Source organism: Zalophus californianus, chromosome 5 (genome assembly GCF_009762305.2).
Source record: "Zalophus californianus isolate mZalCal1 chromosome 5, mZalCal1.pri.v2, whole genome shotgun sequence".
NCBI lineage: Eukaryota > Metazoa > Chordata > Mammalia > Carnivora > Otariidae > Zalophus > Zalophus californianus.
The window spans coordinates 142,298,141-142,317,839 of record NC_045599.1 but is presented as its reverse complement, the minus strand read 5'-3'; the positions used below and the strand labels follow the sequence as shown (position 1 = coordinate 142,317,839).

The window sequence follows — 19,699 nt, the reverse complement described above, 5'->3', positions numbered from 1 at the left end:
GGGGAAAAGGGCAGTTGGCGATTTTGAAATCACATCTCCTCAGCTGCCACCGTTGAGTAAGCAAGTGCTGTGCATGAGGATGCCCTGAAGGGGGGTGCGGAAGGCGCCCTGTAATCCTGTGAGGGCGGCATGCTTTGGCAAAGAGAAGCAGCAAGTTCACAGGGCTGCTCAGTGAACAAAAAGGTTGTAATCAAGGAGGGTATATCAAGGGCTTCATCTATCCTCCCGGGAAGCACCTCTGTGCAGGGCCGATCCTATCGTTTCTGCCGGCCTTTGGCTCCGCACCGCACACCACGAGCTCGGGGCCGGCCCACTGCTCAGACTGCCCGCATGGCTGGGTCCACCGCTCAGGCAGCCCGCATGGCTGGGCCGGCAGTGAGAGTCTATTTGGTGCCTCTAGGTATGGACCCAGTCTTCCTGACAATCTTGACATAAAGAGAGGTTCTCCAACTCAATATGGGAGGACCCTATGCCTTCCAGTGACCACCGCTCATGATGAGACCCCATGGAAAACGACAGTCGAAAATTCAGTAAGGGTTTTAATTTCCTTTTCTAAGTTTTACCTTCTGTTCAGTGAAGAAGAAAGACTTCGAGTGTTATTATTGCGCCATTCTGTGATAAAGCAGGAGTAATTACTAGGAAGGAAACGATATTATAAGGAGAGGTAAGTTATAAATTATTTTAATGATCCGTTTGCGGGGGGGGGTGGGATAGTGGTTCATCTCCCTTGACTTTCCCCCTCATCCCCTCCCCCTCCCCACCAAAAATTCAAAAAGCAAGCAAATAAATAGAAATTCCTCAGAGGAGAGATAAAAGAAGAAAAATGCTTTTATGCCCAGGAGCTGTCCACCCCTGGAAAAAAACAACAGCACAGGCATAAAAAGGCTATTTTTACATTTTGGAAAACCACACAAGATGCAGACTATACGAGCCTAGAGTCCCTATAAGATTAATTGTACCGTACTCCCATCCAGTCTGGTTGCGAGCTTTAATTTCAAAGCCCCCACTACCAGCTTATGGCAAATCCATGCTCTACCTTCTAAGATTTTTTTCCGTTCTTCCTCTTTAAAACTGAATGCCATCCAATTAAAAAAAAGAGAGAGAGAGAGAGAGAGAGAAACTGGCTTACTTCAAACAACCTATAAATATTTTATACTATGTTAAGGGAAACCTCAAATAACACAAAACTATCAAAATGTTGCCACAGTTATGTAATCAATGATTTAATAAGCTCAAAAGAGAAATAACTACAAACAAGTACACATCACAGCTCTGGGTTGAGGAGGACAGGGTTTTAATTTACAATACAGTGCTGTGTTTTAAAAACACACCACTCTCATTTCCATGCTTCCCCCCTCTGGACTTACCCATCAAGCTCAGTTGCTAAGGAACTGGCATATACTAGAGATCGGATATCTTCTTTGTAAACTTGGTGCGGCAGGTATGTCCCAAGTGCATTTTCTTTTCCACCTTCTCATTTGGATTTTGGATAGGGAAAGCACTCTAGTTCTATTTTTAACCATATTCTCTCATTTTGTGTCCCGGGAGGTGATGTAACCCATTCAGAATCCCTAAAGCGAAGGACTTTCCCCTCCTACAATGTTGGCGATACATAGATAGTTTATAAAACTATTTATTGAAATAAATAAAACCATTTGCACAGGAAATTATTACAGGTTATCAGGCGATATATTCGATGGAGGGAGGGAAGATAGGCTTAATAGCAATATTGTTTGCTATTGGATTAATATTACTTCAGTGTTACTTTCTGCTCGGGTCCCATGCTGTGACATGTAATATAATATTGTCCCTGCTGTGACAGAATATGGAGCATTAAAAGCTTGTTGGTTTGGCTGCAGCCCATTCTCACCACAAAAAGTCCAGAGTGCATAATGCTCTTTACTAGGAGTCAACAGCTAACATGGTAAGCGCTTCTGGCCACGGTCGCTCTGCACATCGGGGTCTGTCCAGGCTCACCCCAACTGTAGTTGTGCAGGGTGACTCCTTTGTCCCAGATGGAGATGCATACTTGCCAATCAGACAAGACTGGCATCCTTTAAGAGACTGCTTTGATGGTCATCTGGATGTGTACCCCTACAGGGAAGCTTGTCTTGGGGGACTTTCAGGGCTAAAGGTGAGGGCCATTAACTAGGAGTGGCCCGCGGGGTGGGGGACTCCCCAGCATCCTTCCCCACCTGCTGGGTTAAGACCGCCTCCCTAGGCAGCACCCCGTAGTACTCAAATCACCCTGACTTCTTCCCTCAGGTGAAAACACCTCACACAAAAGGGCATGTTTTGGCGTGTTTCCTTTCACCAGAAAATGCTTCTCATCCCAAACACAAGAATAATTGTTTCTCAGGGTAGTCAGCCTCACTGGCATCTACGCGAAGACCAGTCGGCAAACCCGAGTATCAAGTCCATGCCGCTGGTCACTCCCTCCCTGACGTGGGGCCAGCTTCGACATCTGCGAGGAGTGGCTTTCCCCTCCGGGTGGGGAAGGGAGGCCACTCTGGTCGCGCACACTCACGCGTCCTTCTGGTCCCGCCGCAGACCTGAGCTGAGCTGAGCTCTTTGCCAGGCGGCACGCACAGGAACAAGTGCAGCCAACTCAGTCTGCCAGCCCTCCATGTAGAGGGACACACGTGCTCCAGCTGATAAAAGATGTGGGCCCTAGGCGCTGACCTTGAGCTCATCACCTGTGTTCTGTGGCTTAAGGTTTCAAGCAAGGGGTCATTCACTTCATCCATTTACTTCACCCCAGCCCGTCTGAGGCTCCCCCTGTGCGGAGTGCTGTGGGAAAGGGAGCCCTGCCTCGGGGCTTTGCGGCAAGGTGGGGACACAGATGTGGCACCACCAAGATGCCAGGAGGCACGGGACGCAGGAGCCCCGGGGCCTCCAGGAAGGGTGGACTGCTGCCATGAATGAAAAGGCAAGAGACTCATCACTGCGGCCATCCAGGCAACCTAATCTGAAATTAATGAATGCTTGAAAGGGAAAAATTATCCTTAAAAAAAGACACCTGATTATGAAAAGGTGCTGAAAAGCAGAGGAAGCTCCAATGTCTGCCCGAAGGTACAGCCAATGAAAGCCCAGGGAGCCCACACTGAGGTTTTTTTTTTTTAACCCGATGATTAGATTTTAAGAAAGTAATACTCGGCTGCATAGACAAGGAGGCGGGGCTACAGGGCACGCGGGGCAGTTCAGAGGCAGGCAGCGAGGCTGGGGTGAAAGCGGGCAGGTCATTTTGGCAAGGCGGAGCCCTATGATATGAATGCTGAGGGAAGAACAGAGCCATGTATGCAAGCCAGAACCCGGGGGACTGGGGTGGACCCTGCTGGTGACACTCAACTCTGCTAAGCTTGTGCCGGGACCCTAGCTCGTGCTGAAAGGCAGCACCCATGTTCACTAGGCAGAGTGAGCCCTCAGACAGGGCCTGGGGAGGAGGCTGAGGACACAGAGATCCCCGGAGCAGAGGAGGCGGTCCCCGGGCTGTGCACGCAGGAACCCGCTAGGCTCTCAGCAGATCGGAGCCCTGCCACTTCTCTGCTCTCCAGGTTTGTTTTCTGTAACTCCAACATTGGACTCCATACTCCTTGGGGCTCCACAGGACCCAGGGCTGGGAAGGAAGGTGGAGCTCAGCTCCAAGAGGGGAACGAGGGCGGCCGGGGCCAGTGGGCTCTATGGCCAAGCACGGCCTCTACAGACAGACGTCCGCTGGCGGTGGCCTCCCTTCTCCTTCCGGGCAGGGTTACCCTATGTGCCTCTGGGCTGTGGATCAACTATCACATTTAATGAGAATATATTTTACAAGCTGTGAAGTCCTCTGCAAAAATGAAGTGTACACCAGGCAAGGGAAGGGCAATGTTCATTTTGTTGCCTCCTGAAATAAGGTTATTTACTTTGGCTGAACTAAAAAGAAAAAAAAAAGGGTTAAGTATTTGTCTCTCCATGTAATCTAAGGCATTCGATTTGTCTTACATTGGAGATGACATGGCTGATTCTCAAAAAGAAAAAAAAATCTGGATATAATATATAATTAGAGATATTCATTTTACAATATGGATGGTCCAATTCCAGAAAATATCTTCACTTCCCCAAATTCTCATCTACATTCTGAGCTTCCTAGTGGCTTGTGGGTCTCTTCCTAGGAAATGCTGCCTTTGCATTATTTTTCGAGAAGATGTCAAAGGAATGCAAGCACAGGTAAGCCTAAATCCATAGGTACAGGTAGGTGTTACAAAATTTTACTCACTAGAAAACACAGCAAGCTACTGTAATCACAGCTGATGAGTCACATGCATCCAGAAGATGCTTTTATTTTCTTATTTACTTTAATGACTGACGTATAATTGATGTACAATATTTTATTGGTTTCATGTGAAATGCAGTGATTCCACGTTGGTATACACTGTGAACTGATCACCAGAAGGCTAGTTACCATCTGCCACCAGACAGTTAATTAAATAGTACTGACTATATCTCCCATGCTTTGATTTTAACTTAACCTGACATCCATGGTGGGGGGCACCCACCTCCCCCTCTCCCAGCCATGACCTTTCTTACATTGTTATCAAACCAACTGTTCTTAAAGTTAATTAAGACAAATGATGTTTTTCAACTTTACTGCTTTCCCCAATTCCTACTATTCTAACCGCATGGTTTTCTACTAGTCCTAGCTGCAGATATATAATATTTTAATAACACTAAGGATTAAATTACTTTGGTGGAATGGCCTGGAAACCCAGCCACAATTCATAATATTTCTATAGCAAAATGTATTCTAACTGCATTTTGTGAATTATAAACAGACTGTAAGCTCTAGACAATACTAAAAAACAGATAAACAAACATAAAGCCATAACAGGAACCCCTCTAAGGTTAGTCCACTCCCTACTGTTTACCCAGCAGACATTTAATATACAGAAAGAGCAAACCAGGGAGCCTCATCAAATTTAATTCCAGATAGCATTCTCTGCTGTCACCAGGCACCTGGTGCAAATGTAATCTTATCCTTAGCACAGCACCATGATGATGCAGACAAATCTCCTTCCCCCAAAGTCCTCATGGACTCCAACGCCAAACATTCAGAAATGTTGAATTTTCCCCCTCACTATTTCATTAAGGCAAGTGGCTGAGAACGGACTGTATTATAATAGAGCATTTTTTTACATGTTGAAAGAAAGATGAATATTCATAGCATTTGCATCGAGGTAAAAATGCCAACAGCTCTCACTTATAAAGGATGTAACCAAGCTGTCCCGGGAAGGGAAGGAGAAGGGAGGGAAGAAAAAAGGGAGGGAAAGGGAAAGGGAGGAAGGGGGAGAGAGACACACAGAGACAGACAGACAGAAGGCTATACAGAGACAAAGTATTTTTGTAGCTCCCACCATTACCCATATTTTGTATTCTCTCTCAGGCAAGCGATTTCAAACATTTCACTAAACTTATTAACAAATAAACATGATTGCGATGGAACTTGTTCTCTTCACTCCAAACCAGCTCTTGTAATGTTTGATGGCATCATCATCCGGTGGCCCTCTCCCACCCCATCTCGTCTGTGGCCAAGCCCACGGGATTCTAGAAGGTGTTTCCTTCAGGTTCTCCCTCCCCGCCCCAGCCCTATTCTAGGCCACCTCTCTGATGGCTTCCTTGCCGCTGGTCTCACCTCCCTCTAATTCATTAGCCCTGCTGAAACCAAAATTATCTTTCAGATATGCAAATCCAAGCACACCACACCCGTCCCAGGAACCCTTCAAAGTTTCCCACTGCTCTCAGGATCAAGGCCAAACTGGAACGTTGCCGGTCTGGGCTCTGCTCTCCCTGTGGTCCTACCCCTGCACCCTCCTGGTCTGGTTCCCTGTTCAAGTCATAGGAAGCATCCGTCATTCCTCACCTGGAATTCCCCTGCTTTTCCTCAGAATAGGGACGCACTATCCACTTTAGGTCTCAGCTCAATCAGAAAGCTTCCCTGACCTTTAAAGGTAAAGATTCCTCTTATAAGATCGCAGAGGAGATCATCCCAGAGGAGAGCACATTCTGTGGAAAGTGCCTGCCTGTCTGCTTACCCTATGGGATGATCACTGCACAGCCAAGGACCGTGGCCATGCTTTTCCTTATTCTGTTCTCTGTGACGAGCACTGTGCCCGGGACATAGTAGGTATCCAAGAAACACTGGCTGAATGAACACATTCATGAACACTCTTGCCCTCTGTGTTCCATATTCCCCATTATTTAATAGGGAAAACACTCGGAAACAGTACAGTAAGCACCTGGAGAAACAGGTTACAACTTTCGGCTCATGAAGCACCCACCGTACTTTAGCTTAGTAAACACCTTGGTGGGTCACTGCCATAACTGTCAACAAAACTGAGAAAGGCCTGGTCCCACTTGTAAGTCTGAATTAGAGAAGGGGGTCAGTGGGCTATGTAGCCATTCTCCTCCAAGTCTGTGAAAAACAGTAGCCTGTAATTCAAAGTAAATGTAATCTATCATTTCAAAAAGCCCATGTTATCTAAATCCCAGTAATTCAACTAAAAAAATACATAAATAAAAAACTACTGAGAAAATCCAGCACTAAGCGTCTTTTCCGCAAAGTGGGGGACAAAAAAAAGCAACAACAGTATTGCTGGCACACATGCTGTAAAATCCAAGTGTTTCCAGCATCAGCCTTCAGCATGCTTCTGTCTTGTCCTAACCCAGCTGGCTCTGGGTTAAGAAATCCCCTACTACAAGTCACTGAATCAGTATCAGGAAAAGTCAGCTAGTCAAAGACTATAAAAATAAACAGCTGTAGCAGCAGCATGCCAGGCTCAAAGTCTTAGCAATAGTCCCCCCCACCCCCCCACATGCCGCGCTTCATACTTTTCAAAGCACTTTTGTGTCCAGACTCTGTTTGGTCTACACTCCAAACGAAGGTATGCAAACCCTTTCTCCCTGTTTGACAGTTGGGAAGGCTGAAGCCCACAGAGGTCAAGGTTTTTGCTCCAGGTCATAGAGCCAGCGGGTACAGGGATGGAGGGAAAATCCAGGGATCCTGTCAGGAGTGGGTGTCCTTTCTCTCAACCTTGCTGTGGCCGGCTTGTGGCACTACCAGAAACTACTGGGCAGACGTAATGGGGGAAGAAACAGGAAGCCACAGGAACTCAGTGCGCCTCCGAATGATTGTGAGCCATTTCCCCTCTCTGCTCTCCAAGGTAGACTTGAAATAGCCAGGAGACCAGGTTAAATAGGAGAGGCCATGGTCAGGGTGGTAGGAGAGAACACTTTCTCTTCCAGTTCTCCTAAATATCACTAGCTCTGCATTTCCCTAGAACTCGGTCAACACAAATATTCTCCTCTGAGACTAAGCAGGAGCCCTCAGTCCCAGGAGCCTGGCTGCTTCTCTGAGGGGCTGAATGACACAGGGCACAGCTATTCATTCAATCCCTTCATCTCTGAAATGGAAAGGTGAACCCTCCATGGTGCATGCCAGGTGCCTGAGGGCAGGGCCTGGCATCTAGAAAGGTAATTTCTTCTCCTCTCCCAGGTGTTCACCTGGGAAGTTTTAGGAAGCACACTTCTTGAGCATCACTGAACTCATCACAAAAGCACTTCTTGGGGCGCCTGGGTGGCTCAGTCGGTTAAGTGTCTGACTCTTGATTTTGGCTCAGGTCATGATCTCAGGGGTGTGGGATCAAGTCCCGTTTTGGGCCCCCTGCTCAGAGGGGAGTCTGCTTGAGATTCTCTCTCTCCCTCTGCCCCTCCCCTCCAAGCATTCTCTGTCTCTCAAATAAATAAATCTTAAAAAAAAAAAAAAAAAAAAAAAAAAAAAAAAAAAGCACTTCTCTCTGCTTTGAAAGCTGCCAGGACAGGTATTTTCCCAAAGGTATGCAAGTAAAGCCTACACAATCCGCACCCCCCCCCCCCTCCGCTTCTGTCTAACCCCCTGCAGAGTAGGGATTTGGTCCAAAACCTGCCCACTGAAAAGAATGAGAGTCTTCCAACAGTTTGAAAAGTGTTGCATTATGAAAAACTGAACTGATCTCTCAGCATTAAACAAAATGCTTTTAATAAAAGAAATCATTTGAAGGAGCTGGGCACCATGTGGCTTTGAGAGAACTCCCATGGAGATTCCTGGTGGCGGGAGCCACTGGACTGGGAAACAGCATCTAGGCAGGGCCTGCCTGCTAGGGGCCAGGGACACGCACATTCACATGTGGCACCTGCAGGGGCAAACTGGAACTTTCTGCAGAAGCCTGGAAAGCGGGCACACGTACGCGAGTATTTCTAGTATTAATCTAAGGAAATAATCAGATGTGTGCAAAGATTTCTGTACCAAAAAAGGTTGCCAACCATTATTCATGATAGAACAAAACAGAACCAACTTGAACATCTAACTGCAAGGGAATAAATTATGGCATATCTATGTGAGAGAACATGAGGAAGCTATTAATCATCACATGTTAGATGAATACTTAAAGGGAAACTGGTTATGATAGCAAATGGAAAGAGGTTACAATTTTGTTTTTAAAATATGTGCCAAAAAAAAAAAATAAATAAAAGGAGGCGGGAAGAACACGTGGTAAAATGAGCTACAACCGCTATCTCTGGTGCTGGGTTTGCACGGGATTCTTAGTTTCTTCAAAAATTTATTGATTTCCCTCCCTTTTACAGTGAAAATGAATGTAACTAGAATAAAATTAATATGTGTTTTTTTTTTTTTTTAAGAAGACCAATCCTCTTCAAAAGCCACAGGCTTTCCCGGCAGCTTTTGATGTTAATTGAAACTTTTTTTTTTTATTTTGATAAAATATATCTAACATAAAAAATATCATTTTTGCTATTTTTAAGTATACAGCCCAGTGGCATTAAGTACATTCACATTACTGTGCAACCATCATCACGGGCCATCTCCAGAACATTGTCATCCGAAACTGAAACTGAACCCATTAAACCCTAACTCCCCCTTGCTCCCTCCCCCTAAACCCTGGCAACCACGATACCACTTTCTGCCTAGGAGTCTGACATTCTAGGCACCGCATCTAAAGTGGGATTATACCTTAGTTGTCCTTTTGTGTCTGGCTTCTTTTACTTAGCATGTCTTCAGGGTTCACCTATGTGGTGGTATACATCACGATCCCATCCCTTGCTAAGGCTGAGGAAGAATCCATTGTATGTGTCTACCACATTTTGTTCTGTTACCTTTTAAATCAGACTTTAATGTTTATCATGTCTGAACATCAAAACAATCAGCAGTTCTTATAACTGAAGGATGTATACCATCAGAAGAATTAAAAACACCAGACAGTCCAAGGAAAAAAGTTATTTTATACAGAAAACCAAATTCTCCACCTAGCTAGAACCTAGTAAAATCTACAATATCAAGCCAAAGTTTGCAAGAAGAAAGAATACCGAGTGCTACACGCTGTAATAACAATTAGTGGCCCCAAACTCAGTTATCTGGGACCAAATGCACATGTGTCATTTTGCATGAGTAATTAAAAGGGCTTGCCACACCAATCAGGATAGTGGTTGCCCCTCGGGGACCAGGGAATCTTCTGGGTCGAGGGAAATGTTCCATACCTTGGCCGGGGTGTGGGTCACACAGATATGCATTTGTCACTTGTCAAAACTCATGGACCAGTACACTTAAGACCTGTACATTTCACTGTAAGTTATATCTCGATTTTTAAAAAAGAAATGAAAAACAGGCTTGCCAGAACCCCTTCTGAAAGAAGTCACATTAAGCCTAGAAGAAACCTGAGTAAATAAGAATTCTAGAAAAACAGAGGTGGTTCTGCAGCTCAGTGCTGATACTCTGCTGCCTCTGTCTGCCTTGGGCCCTTCAGTGGGTCTCCACTGCCCCTGTGATTCCGAGCTCCTTCCTCACTGCTGAACCATGTCTCAGGACATCTGGTAAACACACGGTGGACTAACTACTCATGCCAGAGAACCTGCCCAGATTTGGTCAACAGCCCCATAGGTGTGTGGCCCAGGTGGTGTAATACCTGAAGGTATGTCCCTTTGTGTGGGAGTAGAGAGGAGATACATCTTGACTACCTGTCAGGTCGAGGTGATGCAATGCTGCAGCTAAAAAGGGAGGGGACAGGCACTGTGACCCATTTTCAAGAAAAACAAGGTCTCCAAGAGTGCACCGGGGAACCACATTCGAGTGTGAAATCTGGGGCTGAGAAGACACACTTTGACTCCCTTATTTTGGATCCAGCTGGCTGCAAGATGCCTTTCTGGTTGCTTCTCCACTGGGCTCGGCTAGACTCACGAGGAGGCAAAAGTTACCTCTTTCTCATTAAACATGGTTGTTTGTTACTCTCCTCTGCCCAGTCTGTCTTTATAAAATGTCAAAGTCAGGCCACACATGGTGGGAGGCCTCCGTGTCCCAGCCACAGCAAATATCCTGCCAGGCCATTTAAAGCACTCAGATGTGAGACAATATTTTTTTTTTTTTTTTTTTTTTTTGGTAATCTGCTGTTCTAGATTCTCTGCACTACCATTCCCCTCTATTAAAATGCACAGCCCAGTGGCCAACAGATCTCCGGGTTGTTTATGGAGCAGCATTCAAGAGCATACAGACTTCTTATCGTCTTCAAGGCAGCTCTGAAAGCAGAACAGGCCCACCGAAGTCACATGGCAAATCGTAAAAAGGACAGTCAGAGGCTCAGATACTTCCCCAGACTTAATGTTATATTTTTAAGAAACTGAGCAGGGATTCTGAAAAGCTTCTGGACACGGACTCATTATCACGTAGTTAAGACAGTAACCTGGAGTGACCGGCTCTCCACAGCCATAAATGCTGGCACCAGACTACTGACCCTCGAAGCTTCCGGACCCAAACCAGTCCTCTTTGGGTCTCTCACAAAATAAGCTACCTTTACTTCTCACATTCTCGGAAATCCCAGCCACTAGGCCAATGGTGGCCCCTTCCCATCCTCGGCTCACCTGGCTCCCTAGGTAAAGTCTCATTAACCTGCCAGCAGACATTCTGCTCTTCAGCCATTTCATTCCAGCTAAATGTCCCGAGGGGCCTCAGCCTCTCCTTTCCAGTCACCTTTGCAACTGCTTATCCAAGGATTCCCACTTTTGCTCTCAATTTTCTCCCAGCCTTGAGTCAGAGGGCCCCCCTGCCAGCCGTGGTCTCCGTCCAGGCAGAGAGAAACCAACGAGGCACAGGAAGTGTGCTGGTGAGCGTGTGCTTGGAGGTGGGCACAGGCGCCTCCCGCCTCCCTCCGCTCTAGGATGTGGAGCCACACACAGCCCCTCCTCCACCCTGAGGCTGGGGACAGTGAGGTCTATTGACGTCAGGAGGCGGACTGCGCATTTGCAGCGCCAAACTCATCTTTACAGAAAGGCAATCCTCTAACAGCGCCCGGCCCATCTAATGCTATCAAAATACCATAAAAAATGCAAAACCCAGCAAGGACCTGTGAGCTAACTTACACCAAAATGTACTCCCCCAACTAGAAACCCCAGGGCATTTCCTGAACCAGATGTGCAGATGGTTTCTGATAACTCCTTATCCGGGGGAGAAAATTAACCCTTGGCCTGACAAATAACCAGGTTATCACCCTTCCCAGGATGGACTTCGAGAATATTTTTGATATAAAGGAGCAATCACACAGAAGCAGCAGAAAGTTGTGATGCACAGGTCAGTTAGTTGACCAAGACAACTGTCCTCTTTGTCATTTTAAGCTCATTTACCCTTAGCACCGTGAGTGGTATTTGGTTGGAATAGCAGCTGAATGATCCCCAAACCATGGAAATAACAAATATACAACAAACAACAAGAAACCCCGAGTTTGTATGGCTTGCTATGAAGTCTGCTAATTTACCTATACTGTGACTCTATATTCACCTTTGCAGATGGGGTGCTTCCCACTTTGGTGACAAGGGCTTTTAGGGAAGAGGAGGCAAAGGGGTGACCCCAGCCAGAAGATAGCTACCTCGGGACAGTGGGCACGGCCTTACCGCTCTCCTGCATTTGCCGAGCACCTCGCTTCTGTGATCATTAACTGCACTGTGCAATTATACACATTTATATATCGGTGCCCCTCCGATTGCAGAAGTGTTTCACGTATGTTTTCTCAACCAGGTTCAAAGTAATTTGAGGGCCGGGCCATGTCAAAGACGGCAACGCTTCCCTTGTTCAACGGTCACTTGCTTGACACTGACTCTAGAATGTCTCCAGAACAGAAACAAAATCAGCGCAGGGCAGGAAAGCAAGTGTCATGAGGTGTATATGCTTTTTCCCAAAGGAGGCCTCCAAAATGATTCAATGTTCATGTTTCATGGAATTCTCGTAAGTGTTAGTTTCTTAAGCCTGGGGCAGATCCGAAGCCAGAAATTAAAAAGTACTCATCGTGTGTTAGCTATTTTTATTATTATTTTATTACTTTTATTGTCTTGGTCAGTGTCAAACTCTTTTAAGTATTTTGACTATCACCTGTCAGCAGATATCCCTGATTGTCCAGCACAACAGGTATTTACAAGACACCAAAAAATGTTACATGGTGTTTTGCATACTGTATTTATTTAATAAGGTGTACAGATGTGCAATATGTATTTTCAGCAATGATAATTCTCGTACTAAAGAAAGAAAAAGAAAACCAATGATCTGAATTTTAAGGGATAAGCTTCAGTTATCAAAAAAAAAAAATGCACTCATGTAGGCAGCTCACATCCAGATAATGTTGCAGAAAAACAGGGTTTTCCTTATTTCTACTGTGTCTCCACAGCAACTCATAGGGTCTGGGGTGAGAAAAAATACCAGACTTTTTAAAATGTAGGCATCAGCCAACTCACTCTAGTATGAGTTTCACAGGGTTTATTTATTCCAACTCACATAGGACATTAAAGAAGAATGATTTTCCGTGTGGCGTCTCTCATCCTCCCAACCCAACATAATCTGCCCCAAGTCAGACAAGGAAGAGTAAGGAGACATGGAAACCACATTACTGAGCACTAATATACACTGGGCTTGTCACAGCTAAAAAGTGAGATGGTACCATGAACCCTATTACTCGGGACTCACGGCTTTCAAAGAATGTGATGGACTCCTAGAAAGAGACTTAGATATTGTCTTGATATATGAAGACTTTGATTATCTTTTGAAGGATATGCTTGGGAAGAAGTATTCTGACAAAGTAGTAGTTAGGCTAGTCATCAAACCAGTCAAGAAATAAATAAGTGGAGAAATCTGCCGCAGGATTATACCTCCGTGGCTCTAGAAGTAATCTACTTACCTAAGTGCATCGAAAGAGAGGTACTTTAAATGTAGATATACATCTAAAGAGAACTGGGAAACACCATGGAGAACAGAGTATCAGACTAAGGAGGTCACGGTGTCCTTGACTAAATATGGACTGCCAGAGAAGAGTGACCTCATTTTCTATGTATGAACGAGAAACTGAAATAGGTACCAAATTACGCCAGGCATAAAGCCCAAGGCAGTCAGAAAAAACACATTATCTGCTTATTACACAAGGATGCTCACTGAAACTTTATATCGCAGGAAACAAGAAACCTCAGCATTTAAACAAATCGGGGAAGAAATATTTGAAGGGGATTATGAGGTTCAGACTTCCAGTTAGAGAATAAATAAGTCATGGAGATGGAAAGCACAGCATAGGGAATATAGTCAATAATATTGTAATAACCTTGTACAGTAACAAATGGTGACCACATTTATCACAGTGAGCACTGTGTAAGGTATAGATATGTCCAATCACTATGTTGTACATCTGAAACTGATATAACATTGTATGCCAACTATTCTTCTATAATAAAAAGTAATAAAAAATAAATAAATACCATTGCAAAAAAAGTAGGTACTCGATAAGCAATAAAAGAACAAAAAAAAAATAGGGAAATATACAGCAAAGGGAATTACAGCACGCTTGTATAATCAAATATTATGCTGCTATTTAAAATCATACTTAAATACTTGCAAGGGATATGGGAAAAATGCCTGTGTTCTGTGAAACATATACATATCTCAATTATGATGAAAAAAATTTGGCAGGAGATATTCAAAATGTTAAAGTTTTTTTCTTCAGGGTGGAATCAGAGGTATTTTTACTTTTTCCCTCCATTTTTAAATACTTAACCAAACTTTTGACAGTTAGCGTATTTTATTTTTATAATTAGAAAACAATGAATGGCATTTTGAAGTCTATTCCATTAATATTGAATAGATTGAAGGGAACTCCCCCCTTTCACCCCACGGTTGCTTGGAAACTTGGCTTGAGGTTGCCATTTCTGTCTCTAGGTACTTTGCAAAGTGGAACAAACAATGGGCAGTTTTATTATTACTTAAGGCAAGCTCGGCCTGGGGAGTCTCTTCCAACAGTGGCCAATGTCAGACACTCACCCTTTTTCATTCTTGTACCTCCTGGTCTGGGGTGGGAGGGGGGATGTATTTCTCTACTTAGTAGACAAAAAGGACATTTATTAAACTACTTTTCCTGGGCCTTTCTTTTTTTCCATTTTGTGATATTAGTAATTTGAGACCCTTATATTGTGAAAGCCTAACACTAGGATCCCTAAGTTAGAAAGGACTTAAGAATCCTATTACCCATCTTATTCTACCAATTGTTACAATCCATATACAAAGCTCTTCATTCACACATTAAAAACTTTGGGTCTTTGAATTATCGTACTGGACCCAACCAGATTCTGTGAATCATTCAGGGCAATTGGAAATACCCACAGTTATCATTTTGGGGTGAGAGAGTGAATTACCTGACACTGGGCAGAACACGTTTCTTCCTAAGTTTAGAGAACAATTTCAACCTTCTTCACTCCTTTGAAGGCTTCATAAAGGGAGTTGTATTTAACACTTTAAGCGCCATTAAGTACGCTGAAGCAAACTTCACTGATTTATTCTACATAATTTGGTGAACTTGGCTTTTAAGGAATTCAGGGACTTTGTACCAAGTTTAGTTTTAAGTAGAAATAACAGTCCTTTGGGCGCCTGGGTGGCTCAGTTGGTTAAAAGACTGCCTTCGGCTCAGGTCATGATCCTGGAGTCCCGGGATCGAGTCCCGCATCGGGCTCCCTGCTCAGCGGGGGGTCTGCTTCTCCCTCTGACCCTCTTCCCTCTCGTGCTCTCTCTCTCTCAAATAAATAAATAAAATCTTTAAAAAAAAGAAATAACAGTCCTTTGAACATGGTGACAACGTGGACATATGCAGATATTTTAAAGAAATACATTGTTCAAAATCTATTTTAGCAATTTGCAGTGCTCTAGTGATAAAGACTAAATAATTTCTAAAAATTTTATTGTGAAGTATCTGCTGCTTCTTATCTTTTCCCTCCCTTTTAACCAAAGGCAAAATAAGATACACTGTTGATTTCTCAATATGAATTATCTGTATAATTTGGTTCTTCTTCTGTGAATCTCTTGATCACAATCCCCTGGTCCTGAGAGCCCTTTTTATGATTGTCTTACCTCATAAAATTACAAAATTTGACAGCCAAGATTAAGTTTAAGCCCAGGCTGGGAATCAGAAAAGCCAGAAACTTACTCCTAAATTTCTAAGAACTCCTGGGTGGATTTCAGTGGGTGGGCCTGAGTGGGGGAGGCGCAGGGCAGAATGGCCAAGGGCCAAGCAGATGTGGGCTTGAATCCTGGCTCCGCCCCATAATACCTGTGTGATCTTGGACAAGTGACTTCACTTGCCTAAACCTCTCAGTCTTTCCTCACTTCAATCTGTAAAAATAGAGATAAAATGATAATTCTAGATATTATCATAAAGTGTACTATGCACCTACAGGGTTCTACAAACATTCTTTTAGTTTCTGCAATAATGGATTGATTCTCATTGCTCCCTATGATGCTTTTTAATATTAAAAAGCAGGTTGTTCTAAGCCATATAGCTTTTCTCCCCCACGTAGGACTCAACCCTCCCTCGTCCCCCCAAATTACTCCCACTGCCAAAATTTAAAATGTGATAATAGGTTTTGTTAGTCTTGTTAGAATAATAAGATAATATTTGGGTTTCCTCCCTGACTGAGCCATAAAATTATAGGGAAATCTATACACAACTGAATGTTCATATGTCAGGAGGTTCTGGATGAATCATTGCAGGCTTCTTCCTAGCCCCTCCCCCACATGCACTGACAGCTCTGAGATAATTTATGAATATGTAATTCTTTTACACAATCACATATGTGCTATTTATTCAAATTTCAATGGAATCCTGTATATAGCTGGATTTCCATTTTAAAAGTTCTATCCACATTTTGTACAGAAACAGCAAACTGAGACGTTTATAACCATAAAAAAACCTCATCTTTTACTATCTTTTGTTCTTGACAAGTCAGAAACTTAAAAGTTTATGAGATGTTTTATTTTTTAATTTTGCATTTTGCATTTCTTGATCATCTCCAGGGCATGGGACCCAAGGGCTGCTTTGACCTTTGACCTCCGCACTCCTTTGTTACCCCTCTACTTTAAGATGAATAAATTATTGAAATATGAAGGATTGTTCACTCAAGGCATGGTGTAATACACCTGCCCACTCTGAAAGAATGGTAGAGATCTACACGTGTCCATCTGTCTTAAAACATGATTAAAAACCCCTGTCAAGAGCAGAATATTTCCTGAAGTCTAAAATAGACCTACTTTTGCAAATAGGTTCATTTTCCTCCTCTCTGTTGTGTTTTAAGGCAGTTGGGGTAAAATGCACTTCTATTCTTACCCACATGTGACCAGGTCACTCTTCAACTCCTACTGTAATTCTTTTCCTTCAGTGTAAGGAAATGTAAGTTCTGTCCCTCTACCCTTGTACTATTTTGCAAAACAATTATCATCTGATACCAGATGGCAAAAGAAGGTTCTGGAAACATCAATTCCTTCCCCACCCCTTCCCCCCTAACTCTGACAAACTATCTCTACCACCAGGCAGCGTATAACCTCATAAACACACTGGCACTTAAGGGATAAGGGCCTCAAACAACACTTGTTGATAAAACTTCTGTGCAAAGAGACAACTCTTCTAGTACTTTGCTTACGTCAGCTATGATAATTAGCAATGTTAAAAGGTTAGCAATGTCTCAAGGATGCGTTTGCATTATTAGACCTACCAGGATAAACCAAATGTATAAACCAAATGTTTCTTATGTCTAGCCTCCCTTTTGTGACCTCAGCAGATCCTTTCCCTTACACTAAAACCAAATCCTTAGTTATATCTGCCTGGTATTATATCAAGGCAAATGTGAGGCAATACTATGGTATGTTTCAGGTTGTTTAATTACGACAAAGAATACTCTCACCTTCACTAGTTATCCCATATAATTTTCTTTCTCTTTCTTTCTCTCTCTCGCTCTCGCATATGCGCTGCCACACACACACACACACACACACACACACACACACACACACACACACTACAACAGTTCTGGGGTACGGGATCAGGTGAGCAGCCCCCGGCTTTCTGACAACCTTTGGGGTAGCTCCACGAAAATAAGCCTTAAAATAGTAAAAGGGGCAGGTGAACATACAGCACTTGACTCATCTAAAATGTGCAGGGCAGTGTAGTAAATTCAGATCCTAGAACCTTTCCACGGATTATAGGAAACACCCCAAGTCACCAGTGGATTAGGAAAGAAGGGAAGGTGGGCAGGAAGGAGGTGGAGCAGCAGAGAAGCCCTTGGGGGACCCTAGTGAGCAACGTGGCAACAGAAAAAATATAATAGTTCACCAAAGGAAATTAATTGGCTTACCAGACAAAGGTCTCTAGAAACTATACTATCTTGTGAACACTTCTTGGCAAGACAATTCGAAGTAAAAAGCAGCCTACAATGTGGGCTAAGCATTAGTGAGCTTATAGACTTACATCAATCAAAAGTTCTGAGTACAGAGAGACAAATCCAAGCAGATATTCATCAAACGGAGCAAACAAACCCCCTTCTGAAAGTGGGTTTTTAAAAACTGAAAGTGCACCAACATAGGTGCATTTTCTATACAAAAATTCTTTTTAGTCTCTCGACTTAAAGGCAAAGAAATAAGGTACTACGGTACCAGGAGTGAGGCTCATCACACGCCGGGGCTGGTTCCCACACCTGCCCGTCAAGGTGGCAGGCCACTGCCCCCCACTCCCATCCCCTTCCTGGCCTTCAAATGCAGCTGCATCCCGCTGGAGGCTCTGCGAAAACGGTTCCCACAGGCAAAGTGCAGAGTACCAGTGCCCCGCTGCTGGAGAGTCTGCAGCGCCGGGGATTTGCAATGACGCCACATGGCAAGAAATGGGGGAAAACATGAAAAAGAAACAGACGAGAAGGCAACAAACAAAAATGTGCTCCCCTTCTTTAGTGGACCAAAAGAAAAAAAAAAGAGAGAGAGAGAGAGACCCCAAACTAGAGATGGCCAACGGTTGGCTTATCAGGACGCATTTGGGCACCCGTAATTCATACCTGGGCAAAAAAAAAAAAAAGAAAATTAGAAGTACCTGGAAAATCAACTTGGACACATTCTAATACAAAATCTCCCCATCATCGCCATCACCATCACCACCAACACCGGATAAATAAAAACCAAGCACTTGAGCTATTAGCAACTACATTTTACTTACAGACCTGAGGTTTACATAATAACAAATTACATAATACTCCTGCTGTGCACTAAAAACCCTTCTATAGGTGAAGCTTTAAACCCTCTGGTCTTTTAACATTTTCCAGAGAGAGCTGGAAAAGTCTGCTGAATAATTGGGGGGAGGGGGAAATGGAGTGCTGGAAAAGTCATCCTTGACAAGCTGCAAGCCCAACCAAATGTTCCAGGATAAAAAGGGACTGGGAGCAGGTGACTCCCCGCTGCTCTCATCCCCTGGCGCCCGGGTGTCTAAGGCCAAGGCAGAGCGAGCCGGGCGCGGGGCGCAGGGCGCGGGGTTCAGGGAGGAACTGCCCGGGCCGGGCGGGGGACGGGGGGCGCGGCCGGGGCTTACCTGCTCCCCGAAGTCGATGGCTATGTTGGTGATGCCCAGGGGCACCAGGAACCGGATCAGGGGCCAGTAATGAGTGAGCGCCGGGAATTTCACCATAGTCCCCTCCGTGGGCTGACCCCACACACATCTGCCGCCGCGAGGGGACTCTGCCAGGAGGCGCGGGGCGAGTGGGCCGAGCGGGGGCGCGGGCGGACCGCGGCCGGGTCCGGCGGGGCCTCGGGGCGGCGGCGGCTCCTCCTCGCGGCTGCGGCGCCCTCGCCAAGCGCGGCTGCTCTAGCAGGAGATCCGCAAGCTCAAGTCCATCCCTGCTGCCCTCCCACACAACAAAGATCTGCCGGGAAAAAAAAGAGGAGGGACAGCGGCGGCGGCGGCGGCGGCGGCAGCAGTAGGTTCTGCTGACAGCGGCTCCATTATAAGCGCTCTGGGGCCCGGAAATAAATAAATAACCGCGCGCACGAGGCGCCGCCGCCGCCGCCGCCGCCGCCGTGCGGAGGAAATCAGGGGCGGGCGCGGAGGCGCGGACACCGCCGGCGGCCCCGGGGGCGGGCGGGCGGGCGGCTGTCTGGGGAGGGGCCGGGCAGGCCGGGCGGGCGGCGCCCTCCTTCCCTCCGCCGCCGCCTGCGCTCGGCGCGGCCGCGGGGGGCGCTGCGCACGCTCAGGCCGCGGGGCCGCCGCCACCGCTGCCTCCGCCGCGCCCGGGGGCGCGCGGGGTGGGACTCGCTGCGGTGCCCGGGCCGGCCAGGGGCGGCGGCGCGAGCCGGCGG

General features: G+C 45.4%; 1 protein-coding gene across 1 annotated transcript in view; it reads right to left on the bottom strand.

The window, feature by feature from the left end:
• Positions 1-19,377, bottom strand: part of ANKH (ANKH inorganic pyrophosphate transport regulator) — a 130,188-nt gene extending 110,811 nt beyond the window's left edge. Inside the window, exon 1 of the mRNA XM_027606340.2 lies at positions 18,936-19,377. Within this exon, the coding sequence (XP_027462141.1) occupies positions 18,936-19,031 (96 nt within the window). The 5' untranslated portion in view covers positions 19,032-19,377. The remainder of the gene's footprint in view (positions 1-18,935) is intronic.
• Between the last annotated feature and the right edge of the window lie 322 nt (positions 19,378-19,699).